A 22,747-nucleotide genomic window follows, 5' to 3' on the forward strand; every position below is an offset into this window, starting at 1 on the left:
ACCTCGTCCACTAGAAGTTCGTATTAGAATTGGGCCGGCATAATCGACACCGGTATGTTCGAATGCTCGAGTTGAGCGATTTACTCTGACATTCGGAAAATCACCCATGAGTTCGGTAGGAATCTGAGCCTTTTCTCGTGTACATGGTACACATTTGTAGAGTACAGAGCGAACCAGAGATCGTGCTCGTAAAATCCAAAATTTCTCTCGAATACGAGCTAAGGTTAGTTGAGATCCAACGTGCAAGGTTCGTCGGTGGGTCCATGATGATCATCCTGATTAAGGGATGGTCCTTTAGGACAATTGGATTGCGAACGGCACTTTGTAAGTTGGCGTTCCTTAGCCTGCCACCGACTCGAATTATTTGATCATTATCGAGATAGGGATTTAACGAAAGCAGTGTGCTAGATTTCTTTATTGGAGTCGCCGTGCTGAGTGACGACATCTCGCTATGAAACAACTCGGATTGAATGTAACGAACCCAGAAGGTTTCAGCGGACTTGATTTCAATCGGATTTAGGTGTATCGGAGCTCTAGGTTTTTGTATCGTCAAGTTGAGGTCGATATTTCGAGAGCGGGAATTCGTTATAAATCAATAGATGTAGGCAGTTATTCGAAGGAGTTTGTACCATGACGAATAACGCTGTGATAGGTCCCACGATGCGACAACGGATGTAGTGAGCGATTGTGGTTGCTCGCGTTGCTCGCTTAGCGCGTGGGGATCGAAATCCGAGTCAGATTTAGGCCAATAATCGGAAGATTTAATAAGCCAATCGGGACCTGACCACCATTGAAGGTTTGTGGCAAGGTCGTCGGTAGAGATCCCGCGCGACGCGCAGTCGGCAGGATTTTCTTTTGTTGGGACATGACGCCATGGAGTGTCCGGGAGTAGCGTGTAAATATCGGCTACTCTATTCGCTATAAATGTCTTCCACGTAGTAGAAGGTCGGCTCAACCAGGCAAGTGTAATCGTGGAATCGGTCGTAAACGTTTACCTCACGAAAGTCGAGAGCTTCGCGAATGAAATGAATGAGTTGTGCGAGTAACTGAGCTGCAGATAACTCGAGTCGCGGAACGCTCATTGCTTTGACGGGAGCGACTTTTGATTTGCGATAAGCAGATTGACCGAGACCATTCCATCCACCGTGACAACGCGAATGTACACCGCGGCAACGTATGCTTTTGTAGATGCATCCGAGAATCCATGCAAGTCTAGATGCAGTACGTCTAGATGACCGAGTTAAATCCAGTGTGGAATCGTCACCTCTTCTAATTTTTTAAGATGAGCGTGATACTGCTGCCAATCCTCAATTAGATTCAGCGGAGCGACTTCGTCCCAATCACATTTGATTATTCAAAGTCGATGCATCAAAATTTTGGCGCGAATAATCACGGGAGTTGCCCATCCAAGTAGATCAAAGAATTTGGCGATGTCTGATAAAATTCTTCTTTTGGTGTTGCCAAAAGGCCCTGTAATCGTAACGGCAAATTTGAAGATGTCGCGATCTGGTTTCTAAGTGAGACCGAGAATTTTTAAGCTTTCATCTTCGTTCAAGTCTCGGCTCTGAGCGAGACCGTGGTCGATATCTTCGATATTGTCAAGGAGTTTGGATAAATTGCTTGCCCATTTTTGTAGCGTGAATCCATCTCTTTTGAGAAGAGAAACAACCTGCTCGCGAGTTTGACGAGCGAGAACCTTGTCATCGGCACTAAAGATAAAGTCGTCGACGACTTTTATCGATACATTTGACGATCGACAACGGAAGTGGCTAACGGAAATGAAGCGCCTTCATCGATGGCAAGTTGGTTCATGACCTTCAATGCTAAGTACGGAGCTGACGTCATGCCGTACGTTACGGTACAGAGACGATACTCCTCAACTTGATGTGTTAGAGATGGCCGCCAAAAGATGCGCTGGAAATCACGATCGCGAGGATCGACTTGAATTTGGCGATACATTTTTGCCACGTCGGCGGAATAAACGTATCGAAATGTGCGCCAACGCAAAATGACTGCGGCAAGGTCCCTTTGAAGTTTGGGGCCGGATATAAATAATCATTCAGTGACGTACCGTTTGAGGTTCGACTTGAAGCGTTAAAAACGATACGTATTCACGTGGTTAAGCTGTTAGCGCGGAATACGGCATGGTGCGGAATATATACTGTTAGGATAATTGATAGTTATTGATATTCAAATAGGCGCGCTACTGTAATCCGAAATAGGCGCGCTATTGTAATTAAGGAAGACAGCAGATGGCGAGGCCGCAGAGCACCGCGCGACGTTCGCGATGAGACCGAATCGACTCGCGCACACTCTCGCCACTTCACTTGTATTCCGCCCGGCATAACAGTAAGACATAAATATATATATCTCACCTTGTGAGCCTTTAGATATAACATACCGAGTTGTGAATCTTTCCACCGATATCCGATAAACCTAACAAATTGGCGACGAGGATGGGATCGGGTACACCCGATATCCCATAAGTAAATCAATCTACGATCAGAAGTGCGTGGTCGCGAAGAACGGCAGTAAGGAAGAACTGTGAAGCGACGAGAGCCGCGTGCCACGTGCCGGCCGAGGAATTTTTTTTTTCTCTCGCTCGGCAACGATCAGCTCAAGAAGCGTGTACAGGAAAAAAAAAGCCAGAGGTACATATAAGAAAAGTAAATGCCATTAAACGATGGATCAGGGGCGTCAGGAGGTGCTGGCGCATTACGAGCACCGGTGACGGCGGTGCCGAGCTCTCTTACAATCGAGGCATTCGACTCCGGAAATACAACATGGAGAAGATGGCTGCAAAGATTGCAAGGTGCCTTCATGATTTTTAATATTCGAGATGGAGAACGTGTACCCTACTTGCTACATTATGTGGGGTCAGCAGCATTCGACATCTTGTGCGACCGATTGGATCCGGGGGACCCGTTCAGCCAAACGTACGAGTCACTCACAGGAATTTTGGAGGAATTCTACGAACCTCCACCTTTGGAAATAGCAGAGAATTTCCGGTTTCACCAACGGCGTCAAGAGAGCGGGGAAACCGTGCAGCAGTTTGCAGCTGCACTGCATAAGTTAAGTATCCACTGCAAATTTGGCGAATACTTAAAAACGGCGCTCAGAAACCAGCTGGTGTTTGGCCTATCCAGCAAGAAAATACAGACACGGCTATTGGAAGAAAAGGATCTAACGTACGAAGAAGCATTAAAGGTCGCCACAACAATGGAACTCTCGGAGAGAGGTTCAGCATCTCTACAAGTATCGGTGGTACAACCTACAGCCCAGGTGGATGTCGTCCGAGCAGGAGCGAATCAACCACGGAAGACGGGAGGAAAAAGGCAGCATAATTTTCAAAAAGGAAAGTATACAAATTTCAAGCACGCGGGTAACGATATTAATTTCCGTGATAATTCGGGACAGAAAGGTCGTGCGAACGTAAATAGGACAAATAACTCGAACTATTTGAAAGGTTACACTTGTAAACAAATAACATGTTTCAGATGCGGTCGAGGTCATCTGGCCTCGCAATGTACACTTAGTAAGGAAGTTCGTTGTTCTGGCTGTGGCGGAAACGAACATTTGAAGAAAGTATGTTTCAAAACAAAGGAACAAGCAAATCAATTAGAGGACATACTACAGCTCGAGCATTCCCAATTTAGAAACAAATTTTACTGCACGTTACGAGTCAATGGGAAGCGTATTAAATTCGAGGTGGATAGTGGATCAGCGGTAACCGTAATGAACAGGTACGATGCACGACGGTTCTTTCCACGTTCGATCATCTGTCCTACAAAATTAAATCTAGTCGCGTTTTGCAAAACGGTAATAGGAATCAAAGGTTATATTACAGTATCAGTTAGAAGCGATCAAATCGAGCGTAAATTAAATATATACATTACAGAAATAGATAGGAAACCGCTATTAGGTAGAGAATGGATACACCAACTCGCTGTTCCAGGCGGAGTGCCTGATTTTCTAGACTGCAATGCCGTAGATAATATAGAAGAAAAGGAATTAAAATTAGAAGCAATGTTAGAAAGATACAGAGATTTAAAATCAGACGAGTGGGCGAAGATAACGGGAGTGCAAGCAAAGTTAAGGTTAAGCCCTAAAGCAACTCCAATATTTCTCAAGGCAAGACCGGTGCCATTTAAGTTAATTACATTACTAGATAAAGAGTTAGAAGAGTTGTCGCGGGTAGGAGTGCTTACAAAAATTGAAAACTCGGAGTGGGCAACGCCGATAGTTCCGATTCTAAAATCAAACGGTAGAATACGAATATGCGGGGATTACAAAGCTACGGTAAACCAAAAATTAATTGTGGATGAGCACCCATTTCCGACAATTAACGAAATATTTGCAAAATTAGCAGGCGGGATAAAATTCTCCAAAATAGACTTGCGTCAAGCATATTTACAAATGGAGGTGGATTCGAAAAGTAGTGAGATACTAACATTGAATACACATCGCGGATTATTTAAAGTAAATCGATTAATGTACGGGATCGCGTCCGCACCGGCAATATGTCAGAGAACCATAGAGAATATATTACAGGGAATTCCAGGAACGGCGGTGTTTCTGGACGACATTGTAGTCACGGGCGAGTCAGAAGCTTTACACTTACAAAGATTAGACTTAGTCTTACAACGGTTACAGAATCGCAATATAAGAATAAATTTAGAGAAGTCAAAATTTATGATGGATGAAATACAATATTGCGGATTTACATTACGAAAGGAAGGAATACTTAAAGATAGGGCCAAAGTTGAAGCGATTAAAAGTATGCCGCGGCCTAAAAACGTGCAAGAAGTGAGAGCATTCGTTGGAATGATAAACTATTACGGGAGATTTATACGTAATTTGAGTGCGATACTGTATCCGTTGAATCAGTTATTACATATAAAAGTTCCGTTCATATGGTCTAAAGCGCAGGAACAAGCGTTTATAAAAGCGAAAGATGCTTTTCTAAGTGACCAAATATTGGCACACTACGATTCAAAATTACCGTTAATTTTAGCGACGGACGCAAGCCCTTACGGAGTGGGGGCCGTCTTATCTCAATTACATCCGGACGGAACGGAAAAAGTGCTAAAATACGCGTCGCAAACGTTGTCGGACACGCAACAAAAATATTCGCAAATAGACAAAGAAGCGTTCGGCATAATTTACGGAATTAAGAAATTTTATCAATATTTGTATGGCAATAAGTTCACGTTAATTACCGACCACAAACCGTTAATACAAATTTTTGCACCGAATAAAAGTCTGCCCGTGTATAGTGCAATGAGGATGCAGCATTATGCAATATTTTTACAGGGATTTAATTACACGATTAAATATAGGAATTCTAAAGAGCACGGAAATGCAGATGGTCTCTCAAGATTACCGGTTTCGGAAAGTAATAGTAATACAGACGTAGTAGAAGCATTTCAAATTGAAGAATTACAAGAGTTGTTGTTAGATGCAAATCTTATCGAAAAAGAAACGCGTAAAGATACAAAACTGAAAAAGTTATTATGTGCATTGCAGACAGGAAAAGAGGCACTCAGCGAAGATAGATTCAATTTAAGTCAGGAGGAATTTAATTTACAAGACGGAGTAATTATGAGAGGGTTTAGAGTGGTAATTCCACCAACATTGCGTACATTAGCGTTAAAACAATTACATACGGGTCATTTTGGCATAAATAAAATGAAAGCGATTGCGCGAGGGTATTGCTGGTGGCCGGGCCTGGATAAAGACATTCAAAGCTTAGTAGAAAATTGCGTAGCATGCAATAAAGTACGAAATAACCCACCAAAAGTGGAGCAACACATTTGGGAACCGGCGGCAGCAGCAATGCACCGAGTGCATGCGGACTTTGCGGGGCCCTTCTTAGAGAAATGGCTATTTGTAATGGTAGATGCGTACTCAAAATGGCCGGAAGTGAAGATCGTGAAAAATATTACGGCTAAGACGATCATTAAAGAATGTACAAATATCTTTGCGTCATACGGCATTCCAAAAATATGGGTTACAGACAATGGAAGAACATTCATTTCCAAGGAATTTAAGAATTTTCTCAGAAGTAGAGGAGTTATACATAAATGTACAACGCCATATAATCCGGCCACTAATGGCCAAGCCGAACGATTTATACAAACACTCAAAAATGGATTAAAACGTGCGAATGCAAACGAAAGTAATATAGCTGTTAAATTGGAGCAATTTTTGTTACAATATCGCGCAGCTCCACACACGAGCACAAAAATGTCACCTGCGGAGTTATTTTTAGGCAGAAAAGTGCGTACTAAATTAGACTTGATTTTTCCGAGAAAAGAAGAGGATAGAGATAGGGTTAATCAGGAAATTAAAGCGAGGGAATTGGCACTAAACAAGCGAGTAGCGTGTAGAAACTACATAGGAAGAGAGTTGTGGAAATTCGGTAGAATAATAGAAAAGTTAGGCAAACTACATTATAAGATTAAACTCGACGATGATCGAATATGGAAAAGACATATTAATCAGTTACGGCCAATCGATGACCGATCTTTAAAGTCGGATGAGGACACTGATTACGGGCCGATAGAGGAAACATTACAGGACAATAAAGTTCAAAATGAGGAAGCGGATGCTGAAGTACGAGGCGAAACGGTATCACAGATTCCACTAAGTCCAAACGCCACGCCACAACCAGAACACGAAAGAGACAAAGTAGATTTAAGTGAGAGCGTACGGCGTTCGACTAGGAAGCGCCAACCGCCATCGCGTTACGGAAACGTAGGATCTAAAGGATCCAAGATACTGTAAGCGCGAGAGAAAAAAAAACATATATACAAACGTAAGTGCGGCGTAAATAGTAAGCCTTTTCCAAGAAAGGAAGGTGTTAGGATAATTGATAGTTATTGATATTCGAATAGGCGCGCTACTGTAATCCGAAATAGGCGCGCTATTGTAATTAAGGAAGACAGCAGATGGCGAGGCCGCAGAGCACTGCGCGACGTTCGCGATGAGACCGAATCGACTCGCGCACACTCTCGCCACTTCACTTGTATTCCGCCCGGCATAACAGTAAGACATAAATATATATATCTCACCTTGTGAGCCTTTAGATATAACATACCGAGTTGTGAATCTTTCCACCGATATCCGATAAACCTAACATATACGATTTGATTTGAGTCAATCAATTGTTCGGTTTCTGAGACGCGTTGCATATGTCCTAGATCATAATATTTTTTTAAGAAACTATAATATTCCGATGATTTCGATGAATCCGTTTTAATGCGGCTTTCCGTGCGAAGGTAACTGTGAAGCGCTGAATGTCGAGATTCTTCAATGTTGAGTGGAGGTCCGTTTTTAAATGGAAGTCTGACTATATAACGACCTTCGGAATTTCGAGAATGTGTCGAATTGAAATGGTCGTCGCATGCCTTTTCTTCGCTAGTTAGTTTTGATGAAGCGGGAACTTCTTCGATTTCCCAAAATCGGCGGAGAGTTTGATTGAGATCATCCGTAACAGAGCAGTGATGTACTCCGATGGACGATTGCGAGAGCGGTCGTAGTTGCGCGGTAGGCCCGGATATGATCCAGCCTAGTGCTGTATTTTGAGCGATCGGTTCGTCAACCGCGCCTTTGCGAACGCCGTCGAGGATGAGTGACCCGAAAAGATCCGCTCCGATAATGATTTCTATGGGATCTGATCCTGCGGGATCGGGATCAGCCAACGAAAGGCCATTCAAATGCGGCCATTGCTCTTGAATGTCGAGACGGTTTGGCAAATATCTAGTTAACGATTTTAAAATTAACGAGATGGTTGTATAAACCGGAGTGTCCGCGTTGCTAGGAGTGATCGTTAAATGAGCGGCATGTCGAACGCTTGTCTGCGTTTCGCCGATACCTGTTACCTTAAGAGCGGTATTTAATTTTGGAAGTCTTAATGACTGCACTAAATTTTCGGTAATAAAAGATGACGCAGATCCTTGATCAATGAGCGCTCGGACCCATTGAAATCGACTGTGCATTGAATGCACGCGAACGCGAGCAGTTGCAAGGAGAATATGACGCGCTGTTACAGCTTTCGCAACGATATGCGAGGAAACGTCACTTGTCGAGACGACGGTATTCGATGACGCGGCAGACGGTGACGCTTGAACAGCTGGTTTCGGAGTGTCGAAAAAATGTAAAAGCGTGTGATGTTTTTTATGACATTCTTTACACGAGCGGGCACTCAGGCATTCTTTTGCTTGATGCTTCGAACTTAAACAATTAAGGCAACGCTTGCCATTACAAATGATTTTGTATCGCTAAGTCGGCGTTTTTCCGAGAAACGCGGTACATTGATACAACAGATGATTCGATTCGCACACGGGACACGAAAGTTTGGTAGCGCTCGTGGTATGCGAAGTGATAGCCCTTTGTTTTGATTTCGCATTTGATTTATCGCTCTGTTTTTCAAGTGTTGAAGCGATCGGTACAAGGGCGTCGAGAGCGCGGATACGAGAATCTAAGAACGCGTTAATTTCGTCAAACGTAGGATAGACGGTCGTTTTTCCTAATTTCAATTCCCACGCTTCGCGCGAGGATTTGTCGAGTCTTTGTGTGATGATATAAACAAAAATATCGCTCCAAGTTCGACCGGACGAGACAAATTCTTTAATGCGGCAATTGCGGCAGTTAATTTGCTCTGTAGAGCTCGAAGTTCGGTCGTCGATTTTGCTGTGACATTGGGCAATGTAAATAAGCGATGTATGTACGCATTGATCAACCGACGCTCGTTTTCGAAGTTGGACAAAAGAATCGTCCACGCTACCGGAAAGTTATCAGAAGTAACCGTTAAATGTTCGATTGCTATAAGCGCTTCACCTTTGAGACACGAAAATAAATGATGCAATTTTTGAACGTTAGATAGGCTTTTTTCTTTAATGATCATCAATTGAAAACGGTCGCGGAAGCTCTCCCACTTGTCGAACGATCCATCGAAGACCGGCAACGTGACCTTCGGTAGATTGAGTGTCGTATGAGACGGACATTCGTGCGAATGACTTACATTAGCTGCAGGATGAGCGGAGGATTTGAAAAGTTCATGAATAACTTCTGCGAAATAATCCAACGCTGACTCGTAGGCTTCTTTGCACTCGTCGAATTCGTGGTCTGAGGAGTAGGGGTGCGTGGTCTTCTCCTTAGCATCAGCGGCAGCGTGTAATTTGGCGTCTAATTTAGAGCACTGTTCGAACTTTTCTTTCAATGTCTCCATGCGATTTTTCGTCACTGCATAGGTCATCTTAGCTTGACCTAACTTTTTAAAATTGGATATAGCACGAATAACTGAGCTCATTTTTGTAGACTGCTCGTGCATCAATTCTTCGAAGGATTCTATATTACACAGGTTTTTTATGCACTACTACGCGATAATAGAACGAGTTCACTACTGAACGGGTAGCACCAACACCTTTGTTAACAGTCAAAAAGCAAAAACCTCAGTCCCGATCCGACTCGAAAGACCAGAAATGTTGCGGAATGCGTTGATTATATAATTTTAATCGGGAATAGAGGATTAGAGAGGATTGATTGTTAACAGCGGAGATATCATTTATAAACACTTTATTCGGCTTTTCACTGATAACTAAAATTCACATGTAACAATTAAGCACACTCAACGAACAATGGAAAATAAATTCAACGAGAACGTACGGACATCTTGCGCTTGATCGGACTTGCTGCGCGCGTACGCGGCGGAAATCTTGGGCAGAACTATGCTGTAGTTCCGAACGCGACGGAAATCTTCTCCCGACAATGTTAACGAAAGATCGCAGCGATCAAGAGCCGAACGCGGATGCGCGACGCATCGTTCGCGAGATCGAGGTCTTGGAGTTTCCGAAACGCTGTAATGTCGGAGCACGTGGTGACACGTGCGGTCGTAATTGCAGCCGAAATATGCGTGTAGTTCACAAAATTGAACGGAACTGACTGAAAATATCGCGGGTACAATATTATACAAATCTTGCCGATGTCCGGCAGAAAGGAATCACTTTCGTAGCTCGACGGATTATTTTAACAACGCGGAATACGAATTTTCAGTAACTAGATGACGTGTTAATACACCAAGAGCCGGAACAAGAAGAAGAACGGAAGAAGTAGAAGGATATTAGCGACTCAGATAGGCAGAAAACGGGGGTGCGCGACAGATCATAATCGATACACCGCGCACTCGAGTTGGCGAAAAAGGACCGCAAATGCGAATTACAATGAGGCGTGACAAGGATCGGCTACGCGCGATGCCTTGTTTGCGTGGAAATTTGTGATTTGCTAATGCGACGATTGATGGTTCTCAATATGTCCGATCGCGCGACATTCAACGTTTCGCGGAGACTCTCAAGCATATTCAACGGTTCCGGAACAGTAGTATATAAATTGAATTGCTATAATTGTACTGCATCGTATGTGGAACAAACAAAGAGACATGTCGCCACATGAATTAAGGAACACTGTAAAAATATTAATTTACATTATAGTTCGCATTCAGTTGTAAATAAGCACCAATGTGAATTTAATCATGATTTTGATTGAAAAAAATTTGACATTTTACATACGGAAAAACATTGACTATTTCTTGTATTTTCAATTGTTAGACTTTTATATAATTTATAGTTTAATAATTATCGACAGTATTACTAATATGAAGATTTAGCTTAATGACATATATTGTAAGTAACTTTAGTTTATTGTTTCAATTTTGGCATTTATTGAATTGCGTATGTTATTAATTATATATTTTATTTTTAGTGTTCACTTGAAAAGGATCACAACCACATGGTCAAAACGTAGTGATTTTAATAAACAAAATATTCGCTAGTTCTGGTCGATTATTTCTACTATCCTATTTTAATAACTAGTGACAAGGATTAATAATTTGGGAATTATTAAATGTAAATAGTGTAAATATGTATGGATGAGAGAGAAGAGGGAGATTGTAATAGATTTGGCGGTCCTATGAAAACGCAACCTCTAGGGGAGTCCGGAATAAATTCTAATCTAATCTTAACATTACTCTAATTCCCGAATTTCTATTATACATATACATCATTTTTATTTGTTGAATTTCTATTACGAACCTAATTTTATTTTGCCGAATTTGTATTATGCACATAATTTCAATGTTTTATTTTTTCATTATGTACATAATTTTAATTCTTGAATTTCTATTATGCACATAATTTTAATTCGCCGTATTTATATTATGTAAATAATTTTACCTAATAGAAATTCTGTCAATAAAATTATGTATAAAATAGAAATTCGACGAATTAAAATTATACGAATTAAACAAAGTTAAGAATCTATATGCTCGCAAAATAAATAACAAAGTAAACATATATATATATATATATATATATATATATATGTTTACTTTGTTATTTATTTCGCGAGCATATAGATTCTTAACTTTGTTTATAATTTTAATTCGTTGAATTTCTATTATGTACATAATTTTATTTGCCGAATTTCTATTAGGTAAAATTATTTACATAATATAAATACGGCGAATTAAAATTATGTGCATAATAGAAATTCAAGAATTAAAATTATATATATATATATATATATATATATATATATATATACATATATAAACTTTGTTTATAATTTTAATTTGTCGAATTTATATTATGTACACTGATTGGCAGGAATGGTGTCCGACGTTAGAAATGTACGACAGAGGGAACGAGACACCGATAGACAAGCGCGACCCGCGGTGTCTGCATGTCCGTATAGCTGTCTCACTTGCACTCCTTCAATTCATAGTCGAGTGAGTGAGACAGCTATTGGACACCACTAAATGACACCACATCTTGTATTGCTTTCTCTCTCGATCATACGATGTTTGAGAGAGATGCAATATCGGAATACCCCCTACTACTTTCTCCTTCGCTCCTTGATCTCCGCCGCGCTTCAAGCGACATATACAATGTTGCGCTACGTATGTGTGCATATGATTTTCGGCTGTCATACACGTATACACACATCTGAAATCTGACGCCGGACACCATTCCTGCCAGTCGGTGTACGAGGGTCGTTTGAAAAGTCCGTGCAAAGTCAGAGAGATAGCACTACTGGCGCGTATCGAGATTATGTTTAGTTAGTAGCATCTCTTGGAAGAACACACACCAAGTTTCAGCCAGATCGGTCTATTTTTTTGTGTTTGGCATTCGTTTGAATCGAGGAAGAAAAATAGCCATTCGTTTCTGCAATCACCTCCTCGTTTGAATAAAATCTTTTTCCCGCCAGCCATTTCTTCAAATTGGGGAACAAATAATAGTCCGAGGGAGCCAAGTCTGGAGAATAGGGGGGATGTGCAACAAGTTGGAACCCTATTTCCATTAATTTTGCGACCACAACTGCTGAGGCGTGAGCTGGTGCGTTGTCGTGATGGAAAAGGACTTTTTTGTGGGCGTTTTTCTTGCAGCTCGATTTTCAAACGGTCCAATAACGATGAATAATATGCACCTGTAATAGTTTTACCCTTTTCCAGATAGTCGATGAGGATTATTCCTTGCGAATCCCAAAAGACAGTCGCCATAATCTTTCCGGCCGAAAGAACGGTCTTCGCCTTTTTTGGCGCAGATTCCCTCTTGGTAACCCATTGTTTAGATTGTTCTTTGGTCTCAGGAGTGTAGTGATGTATCCATGTTTCATCCACAGTGACGAAACGACGCTTAAAGTCCTGCGGATTTTTCTGGAACAGCTGCAAACCGTCCTTGCAACACTTTACACAATTGCATTTTTGGTCAAGCGTGAGCAATCGCGGCACCCATCTTGCGGATAGTTTTGTCATGTCCAAATGTTGATACAAAATATTATGTACCCGTTCATTCGAGATGCCCACAGCACTAGCAATCTCACGCACCTTCACTCTTCTGTCATCCATCACCATATCATGGATTTTATCAATGATTTCTGGAGTAGTAACCTCAACAGGGCGTCCAGAACGTTCAGCGTCACTTGTGCCCATATGGCCACTCCGAAAATTTTGAAACCACTTATAAACTGTTCTAATCGAAGATGCAGAGTCACCATAATGTTTATCAAGCTTCTCTTTAGTCTCCTGAGGCGTTTTGCCTTTCATAAAGTAATGTTTAATCAACACACGAAATTCTTTGTCGTCCATTTTTTGAAAATCACTCGACTTCCTCAATTCAAACGAATGCCAAACACAAAGAAATAGACCGATCTGGCTGAAACTTGGTGTGTGTCCTTCCAAGAGATGCTACTAACTAAACATAATCTCGATATGCGCCAGTAGTGCTATCTCTCTGACTTTGCACGGACTTTTCAAACGACCCTCGTACATAATTTTATTGGCCGAATTTCTATATATATGTATCCTAAAAAAATCATAAAAATGAAAAGGTCAGGCCATGTTCAAAAGAAGGTACTCAAAAATTTAAACGATCTAATAATAAATTATCACGAAAAGTAACTGATATGTTATTCAAGGTGCCAGTTCAAAGTGAACATACGTAAAGTGTATATTATCTAAATTTAGTAATAATATATTACCATGAAAAGTAACTGTGATATTTTATTCAAGGTGCAAGTTCACATTGAATATACATACATATAAGTAAAACTGATTACAATTTGATTCTAGAAAATAAGTACGATATGTTATTCTTAGTGCACAAAGTATAATAGTCGTTTATAGAGATTTGATTTGAAATTCATACTAGCCCGTACAATAAAAAATAATTGCTCGTAATGCCAGAGTACCCATTTGTTAATGACTCAGAAAAATAACATGGCGGCCTGCTCTCAAAAAACTTTCGATGGGTAGAATAAATAATTAAAATAAGAGTTGTGAAAATTGTATAAATTAAAAACCTCCAATCTTTCTTTAGTAAAATTTCGAATTTTCGTATCAACTTCCGATTTGTGTTATACCGTATTTTCAGGGAGTAAGTTATTGATCAGAAAACTTTGCCTTGTTGCTCGAAACGGGTGTATATTAAGTAAAATTTATAAATGTACAGTTCTCAGGTCAACTACAATAAAGCTATACGCTTAAAAAGTTTACTGATTATTTGTCGTAATATACAATAAAAAATTACATATTAATTATTCAAGATACAAGTGAGAAATAAATATCATTAAAATATACAAAAAAAATTTATCAATTTTACTCTGAAAAGTAGATTAGATTAGATTAGATATATTTATTGCCGCCCCAATTGGGGATTACAAGGCGCTTTTTTTTAAAGGAGCGTTCCCAAACCTTTATTCCTTCCTTTACCCTTTTTCCTTAGCCTAAACTTATACCTAAAACTTAATCTAATTACATATTTTTCGCCACGCCTCTCCTCTTCGCCGCCTTTCTCATCTTTTCTCGCATTTCTGCTCTACCTACACACACACACACGTCCGCCTTTCCCTAACCTTTCTTATTCTAAATTATCTTAACCTACGCAATCTTACATTCTACTTAGCCTATGTTGGACCTCCGCTTCCGGTTACCGTTATTCTTCCACTCCTTTTCTCTCCCTCCCTCTCTCTCTCTCTCACACTCACTCACACACTCACTCCCCCCTCTCTCTCTCCCCTTATCTCCTACCCTCTCTCATCCCCCTGTCCTCCTTTTTCCTCCTTCTCCTTCTCCCCCCCTTTCCCTCTTGCTTCCTCTAACCTTTTTAACCATATTTCCCCTTCCCCCTCCTCTCCTAATATCTCCTTTACCATTTCCTGCCAGCTCTCTTCCCTTCCCCAATCCATACATTCCTCCCACACATGCTCCCACGTCTCTAACCCTCTCCCACATATCCTGCACTTCCTATCCTCCTCCTTTTCCCAATACCTATTTCCCTTCATTTCATTCCCCAGTCTGTACCTTGCCATCCTCCTCCATCTACCTTCCGCCCACCCTTTCTTCAAATAGCCCGGAATCCCCTCCCCTTTAATCTGTTTGTACCACTTATTATATTCCGATTTTATCATTTTTCCTACCCTCTCCTCCCTCTGTTCCTTTCCTTCCCATTCCTCAACTTCTTCCCATCTGAACTCCCCCTTTTCCCTTCTTTCCTCTATCTCCCTTAATCCCATCCCCTTACCCTCAAAAAATTCCCTTCTTTCTCTCTCCCACCCTAACAATTCCCCTTCCTTTTTTTGCCCTTTCTTTAATCTCCCCCAAACATATTCTCGCCAACCATCCTCCCTTACCCTCCTCTAACCTTCTCTCATATCCCCATGCTCTTCTTCCCATCCTTGTCCTTATCTTTTTCCTTTGCAATTCCTCCCTTACCATATATCCAGGCGTTCCCCAGTCCACTCCTAACATCCATCTCAGATACCTTTCTTGTATCCTTTCCAATCCCTCTCTCTCTTCCCATCCCCATATCTCCACCCCGTATCCTAAAACCGTCCATATTAACGCATCGAAGAGCCACAACCTCCTCCCCCAGTTATTCCCAAATCTCCTCTTACCTATTCCCCATACCTGTCCCATAATTGCTGCCCCTCTCTTTACTTCTGTCCCTTACCTGTCCCTCTTGCCCCCCATTCCTTTGAATCACATATCCGTAAATACTTGTACTCCTTTACCTCCTCTAATTTTTTTCCCTTCCAAAACCAACTAGCCTTTTTTAACCTCCCTCCCCCCCTTTCTGCATCTCATCACCTTCGACTTCTTCTCATTCAGTTCCAGTCCCTTCCCCTCCAGATATCTCCCTAACCTCTCCATCATACACCTCATCCCCCCCTCATCTTCTGCCAACAGCACCACGTCATCCGCGTACGCTAATGTATAGACCTTGCCCTCTCCTAATCTCACACCCCCCCCATCTCCCTTTCTCCATTTCCTCCTCCAAGTCCGCCATCAACATGTTAAACAGAAGCGGGCTCAGTGGGCATCCCTGTCTCACCCCCCTCCCCGTCCAAAACTTCTCCCCCACCTCCTCCCCTATTCTAACCCTGAACCCTATCTCTCCTAGCACTTCCTCGCACCTCCTCACCAGTCTCTTCCTTCACCCCCCTCCATCTTAACGCCGCCATCAACTTCACTCTGTCCACCGAATCAAACGCTGCTCTCAGGTCCACAAACAGTAGTACCATTTGCTTTTCCTTTCCTACTTATTTGTCTGTTTATTAAATAATTTAATACATAAATATTGTCCACTGTTCCCATCCCTTTCCTGAACCCCGTTTGATTCGGTGGCAACATCCCTTTTTCCTCTATCTCTCCCCTCAATCTCTCTGCCAACACCGTCGCATATACTTTGTATAAAGACGGTGTCAGAGTTACCCCCCTGTACTCCGAAACCTCCTTTCCCTCACCCCTCTTCAAGATTGGCACCACCAGCCCCTCACTCCACTCCCTTATCCACCCCTCCCCCTTCCATATCCTATTGCACAACTCTCATACCCACTTCTCTATTCCCTCTCCTCCAAATTTCCACACTTCTCCCGGAATCCCGTCCACCCCCACCGCCTTTCTTTCCTTTATCCTACCTATCGCCCTCCTAATTTCTCCCTTTTCTATCTGATCTTCTCCCTCTCTCCTTCTCCGTCCTTCTTCCTCCCATTATCACTCTCGACTCTACCCCTCCTAATAGATCTCTAAAATATTTGTTCCATTCTTCCATCTCAATCCCCTCATCCCATTCCTCCTTTTCCTTTTCCCCTTTCCCTCCTAACCACCTCCCAAACCTGCCCTTCCGTCCTCGCTTCCATTGCTTTCTTCGTCCACTTCCTCATTCTCCTCCTCCTTCTTCTTTCTACATAATCTCTCATACTTCTTTTTTCTTTTCCTGTATTCTTCTCCTTTCCCCCCTATCCTCCTCCACCTTTTTAACTCCTTTACCACCTCCCCCTTCTCTCTTCTACACTCCCTATCAAACCACCCTCTCTTTTTTTCTTTCTTCTCCTTTCCTTCTCTCTCATTCCCCTTATCTAACACTTCCTGTATCTTCTTTTTCTTCTCCTCCCACTCTCCTTCTACACCCTCCTCTTCTTGTTCATCCCTCTGCTTCCCCCAAATTTCCCCTATCTTCTCCCTAAATTCCTCCTTCCCCTCCTCCGTCCAGTTCCATCTCCTCCTCTTTTTTCCTTTTCTTTCTCCCTCCTCCCTCCTTTCCCTTCTAACCACACTATTAACGGCATGTGATCCGAGTCCATCCTTTCACCTATCTCTAACTTCCTGATTTCCTCTCTTACCTCCTCATTACCTATTATGTAATCTATTACCGATTTCCCATTCGGCCCCATATATGTCCACCCCCCTTCCTCATCCCCTGCTATTCCTCCATTCATTATCGCCCACCCCTTTTCCTCCAGCTTCTTCACCAACCTTCTCCCTTCCCCATTTACTTTTGTATCTCTTGATTTTCTCCCCTTCCCTTCCTCTCCCTCCTCCTCTCCTATCTCCACTCTTCCTCCTAAATTTCCCGTTCTTGCATTAAAGTCCCCCCCTATTATCGTTCTTACTCTGTCTCCCTCCTCCTCCATCCATTCATTCATCTCCCCTACTAGCTTCTTCTCCATCTCCCCATTTATGTACACTCCCACCAACCTCCATCTCTCCCCTCCTTTTCCTATCCCCACCTCCACCATTCCCTCTTTATCCGCCTTACACTTTCCTTCTATTCCTACCCCTTTTCTCACCCCCACTATAATTCCCCCCATAGCCCTTCCTTTTTTACTCTTCCTCCTCGCATATTGCACCTCCCATTTATATCCTCCCGGCATCCTCCCTTTTATCCTTTCCCACCCTTTTTTATCTACCCATGTCTCCAGAAAAAACATTACGTCCCATTCTCCCACCGCTTCCCAGAAGTCCGCGTCCTTATTTCTTAATCCCGCCACATTCCAGAATGCCACCTTCCATCCTTCCTCCCCTTCTCCTTCCTCCTTTCCTTCTTCCCCTCCTCTCCCTTGCCCTTTACCTCCCACTTCCCTCCTCTCTCTCTTTCTCTTTTTCACCCTTCCTTCCCCACTCTTTCCCTCCCTCCTTTCCCGTCCCCTGTATTGCTTCCATCCCCTTTTCTTCTATTCCCTCCTCTCTCCTCTCTTCCCTCCTCTCATCCCCTGCTCCTTCCTCCTTTAGTTCCTCTTTCACCTCGTCCCATCTCCACCATTTACCTCTCATCCAAATTCTCCCATACCTTACCCATGCCCTCCTTCCCTCTCTTTCTTCCCCTCTCGCCAACTCTCCTAATCTCCACATCATCCTTCTTTCTTTCCACGTTAGATCCTCTTCAATCCTCTCCTCCCTTCCTCTCAACCTCCTTTTCTTTTCCATTATCTCCCTTTTAACCTCCATCTCTCCCACCCTTACTAAAGCTATACTTGTCCCGTCCCTTCTCCCCTCCCCTTTCTCCTCCACTTCCTCTACTGACCCCCCTACCATATCTCTTTCAATAATTTTTCCCAATCCCTTTTTCACCCCCACTTTTCTCCTCCCTTAATTCCTTTTATTATCACATTCCTTTCTCTTTATTATCTTTCCTTTCTCTCCCATTTCAATTCCATCCTCTTATCCTATCTTCATCTCCTCACTCTCCTTTCCCTTCTCCCCTTTTCTCTCTCCCCCCTTTTTTCCTATCTCTAATTCTTCCATTTTCTTCCCCATCTCCTTAATCCTTTCCATAAATTCCTCCCTTTCTCTCTCCCACTTTTTCTCCCTCTCCTCCATTTCCTTTTTCAGCCCCCTTACCTCCTCCCTTAACTCCTCCTGCCCTCTTACTCCCCCCTTGATCTCTTCTCTAATTTCTCTTCTTATCTCTCTCATCTCCTGAATTATCTCCTCCTTCCACTCCCTCCCCATCTCTTTCAATATCTCCCCTATCCCTCCTGCCTCCTCCCTCCTTTCAACCTCCGGCGACCTTATTACCTTTTTACTTCTCCTGAACGCCCACTCCAAATCCCCTTTTTCTTCTCTCTCCTTTCTCAACCCTACTTCCTCTAATTCCTCCCTTTTCCTTTTCAAAACCTCCTCTGCCGTCCCTGTGCTCCCTCTTCTCTCCCATTTCTCCGTCTTCTTTAATCTTTCTATCTCCTCTATTTCTTTTCTCTCCATCTATATCTCCTTTACTCTATGCCTAGTGACTTTCCCTATACCCTATCTCAGTTACTTTCTCCTCTTCTAGTGACTTTCCCTATATCCTCGACTGGTTCCTCTGTCACTAGAGACTTTCCCCGCACCTACACCTATCCCCTATCTCTCTTCTCCTTTTACACCTGCACTCCTCTTTCCTAGTACCTTCCTCTCCTCTCGTGCCCCTGATCTATCTTCCAAACTGCCCACTCACTCTACCTGCATCACTTCTCTTCCTTCTCACCGCTCTATTCCCTTCTCACCCCACTTGCCTGCACTCCCCTTGCATTCGCCACCTTCAGCTTCTCACTCTCTCACTCTCTCTCCCCCTTTCTCTTCCACCCACCTCTAATATTCCACTCAAATACACACACTGACAGCACCTCAACCTTCTCACACGCAACCGGAAACGGAAGTCCCTATCATAAATAATATCTATTTATTAAAATTTTAGCAGACGTCTTTTAAATAGAAAATAGTGTCTTGCGATCATGAAGAATAGGTTTTAAATAGCAAGGTTTCATTTGACTTACAATTTTCTTCAGAAACACAGAAGAAAAAGGTATTTGTATATAGTTTTGTATATTCACTTCGTTGTGTGTAGAGCTTTTAAAAATACGTTGAATCCTTATTCTAATCTAATCTTTTTCTAATGTAATACTTTTCGTACTTCAAATGTTGTAGTAATTATTCTGTAAGAGCTTCGACATTATTTCTAAATGGACATCGAGAAACATAGTTTTTTGAGAGTAGGCCGCCATGTTATTTTTCTGAGTCATTAACAAATTGGTACTCTGGAATTACGAGCAATTATTTTTCATTGTACGGGCTAGTATGAATTTCAAATCAAATCTCTATAAACGACTATTATATTTTGTGCACTAAGAATAACATCGCACTTATTTTCTAGAATCAAATTGTAATCAGTTTCACTTATATGTATGTATGTTCAATGTGAACTTGCACCTTGAATAAAATATCAGTTACTTTTCATGGTAATATATTATTACTAAATTTAGATAATATACACTTTACGTATGTTCACTTTGAACTGGCACCTTGAATAACATATCAGTTACTTTTCGTGATAATTTATTATTAGATCGTTTAAATTTTGAAAGGTTTAAATTTTTGAGTACCTTCTTTTGAACATGGCCTGACCTTTTCATTTTTATGATTTTTTTAGGATATATATATACATATATATATATATATATACTATAAAACATGGATAAGAATACACACGGCTATATATATATATATTTACTTATCTACAAAAAGTTTATGGAAATCAAGATGAGGAATTTACAGGTATCGTTTCTCGATAGCGATAGGAATTTTATATTTTCTCTGTAGTCAGATTTAAAAATTATATCATTTATATTGTTTAAAAAATTCCCCTTCCACATTAAAAATTATATTGTTTATATTGTTTAAAAAATTCCCCTCCCACATAATTTTTATTATACTACGCATGCATTTTCTCCCTATCACTTTATTGTTTAAAAAATTTCTCTTTCACATTAAAAATTATATCATTTATATTGTTTAAAAAATTCCCCTTCCACATAATTTTTATTATTCTGCGCATGCTTTTTCCCCCTACCACTTTTCTATTTTATCTTCCTTCTTATAAATTTTCTTGAAAATTTTCGCTTTCTCGTCTTTCATCGTCCGAACTTTCAAGTTTGTTAGTAAAAAGATAATTAGTAAAAAAAGTTTGTTAGTAAAAAGTTCTCAATTTTTCGATTTTACCGCGTCTTTGATTATTAAATCTTTGATTTTCCACGTGGTAACAACTACCATAAACAATCTTAAGAAAATCTAGCAACAACCGCGCATGTTGTTGTCAACATACGGATTGAATTTATCCTACACGAAGAAAATTCAAGTGGGTCTTATGACGGAAGACAACGTCGAACTGGATTTTCTGCCTGCTGTTAAATTAACATCTCACGGAGCTGCAGGGATTTGCTTTGACATGGAATCGTGGCAAAAATTTCAAGAAAACATGGAAACGATGTTGAGCTACTTAAACGATGATAAAATTAATTTGAGCTCGATTATCTTTAAGTAGTATAATGGCAGGTATGGCCCGTCAAAACAAACCCCCACCACCGACCCGTCTGGCGCCGGGTCTTATCTTATCTTTCCCCCACCACCGGCGTCTGGCTTTTCCGAGTGTGGGTGTTAGGGGGAAAGGGTGTTGGGGGAAAAAAAAATGGCGACTGGCCCCGAAAGGTGGGGATGAGAATTTTTATTTTTTATTTTTTCTGATTTTCTCTGGATTTGAACCCGGGACCTCCGTGTTTCCGAGCAGGGTCCTAGTATGTTGAGCTAAACGAGATCTTACTAGTCTAAGGATTAGATGTGGTATTTAAGCTAAAGTTGCGTAGAGTACGGCATGGGGGTTCGGGTATACGTATGGCAAGGATAGCTCGTCGAATCAAATGGTCGATATTGGACGGGGGTGGGGTAAAAACAGTTCGGGTATACGTATGGCAAGGATAGCTCGTCGAATCAAATGGTCGATATTAGACGGGGTGGGGTAAAAACATTTTGGCCAAGAAAAGCGTCGTGCGGTCGACCGGTGGCAGGTAGTAGCTGACAATGGCGTAGGGTAATAAAAAAGAACACGCAAATATTTGTACAGGCGAGCATTCCGACTCGCGTCACGATAAAAAATAATAATACATCGTCGTAGATTAGAAAGATGTCAGATAAAATTTTATTTTAAAATAACTCGCTGCTTAATGAAGGTAAACAGGAACATGCATGTGGAGGAAATTTCTGGAAAGAGGAAGTGAAAGAAAATTGAACAATAGTTTTAAAAGTACAAATATGGATTATATTTAAAATATTTTTACAGAACAAAATTTATTTATTCATACTAAAATTCATATTATATATTGTTATAATTCGCTTATTTTTTGTGAGTAAAAATTTTACGAAATAAGTGTATGATTAAACGATCGTTATATTCACAATCTTCGGAAAAAAGAGCGAGAAACTGATTAAGATTATAACCGCTGCACATATAATATAAAAATACACAGCAGTATTGTCCGCAAGTCTTAGAAAAAATTCCTTGTAATTGTTGAATATTCCAACGATGGATGATGGAGTTTCGTCGAAGTCGGATGAGAAATCCTGGATACAAGGGGGGCAATCCGTAGCTGTCGAAATAAGTGGCTGTACCGTGTTCATCGAGGTAGAAGGCGATCCAATGTTCTCCAGGTCGATCGTGATTGTCGGTGTTAGCGACGATAGCCGTCGACCTCGTCCACACCCTCGGAACTCTGTCGGCTGCATAGACTCCAACATGTCTGGCATCGAGATGATGCAATGCTTGTAGAATTTCGCGAGAGTTCATTTTTTTTTTGTCCCGAATACGAACGAGTGTACGGTATTATTTGAACAATACCGGTTTTTACCTCTTTCGATAATGCGTCTTCTTCTATCTTGAGTTGTTTTGAGAGGTTTTCAATGTCAGTTTGCGTCGAGATGGAAATTGTTTCGTTCTTGTCCGTCAACGTCGATGACGATTCAGAAATCACAAATCTCTCTTCTTCTTCTTTTTCAATCTGCTGTTCGTTGCTTTGCTGATTTTTTTCCTCTATTTGTATTTTAGTTATATTCTCATTTACATCGCAAGAAACGGCGGTTTCGTATTTATCGTCGCTATCGTCG

The 22,747-nt window shown here is 41.4% G+C and overlaps 1 protein-coding gene and 1 pseudogene across 1 annotated transcript; both read right to left on the minus strand.

Moving 5' to 3' along the window:
• Window positions 1–7,084: 7,084 nt before the first annotated feature.
• Window positions 7,085–8,000, minus strand: LOC146721927 (uncharacterized). Its single transcript, XM_085485820.1, has 2 exons — window positions 7,226–8,000; window positions 7,085–7,134 (listed from the first exon to the last, which is right to left on the minus strand). The coding sequence occupies exons 1-2, from the start codon at window positions 7,998–8,000 to the stop codon at window positions 7,085–7,087; spliced, it is 825 nt and encodes a 274-aa protein (XP_085341946.1).
• A 4,356-nt stretch (window positions 8,001–12,356) lies between these two features.
• LOC114939445 (histone-lysine N-methyltransferase SETMAR-like) lies at window positions 12,357–13,144 on the minus strand (annotated as a pseudogene).
• Between the last annotated feature and the right edge of the window lie 9,603 nt (window positions 13,145–22,747).

The sequence above is a fragment of the Nylanderia fulva genome, unplaced genomic scaffold (genome assembly GCF_048542155.1).
Source record: "Nylanderia fulva isolate GAGA-0341 unplaced genomic scaffold, ASM4854215v1 Scaffold399, whole genome shotgun sequence".
Lineage (NCBI taxonomy): Eukaryota > Metazoa > Arthropoda > Insecta > Hymenoptera > Formicidae > Nylanderia > Nylanderia fulva.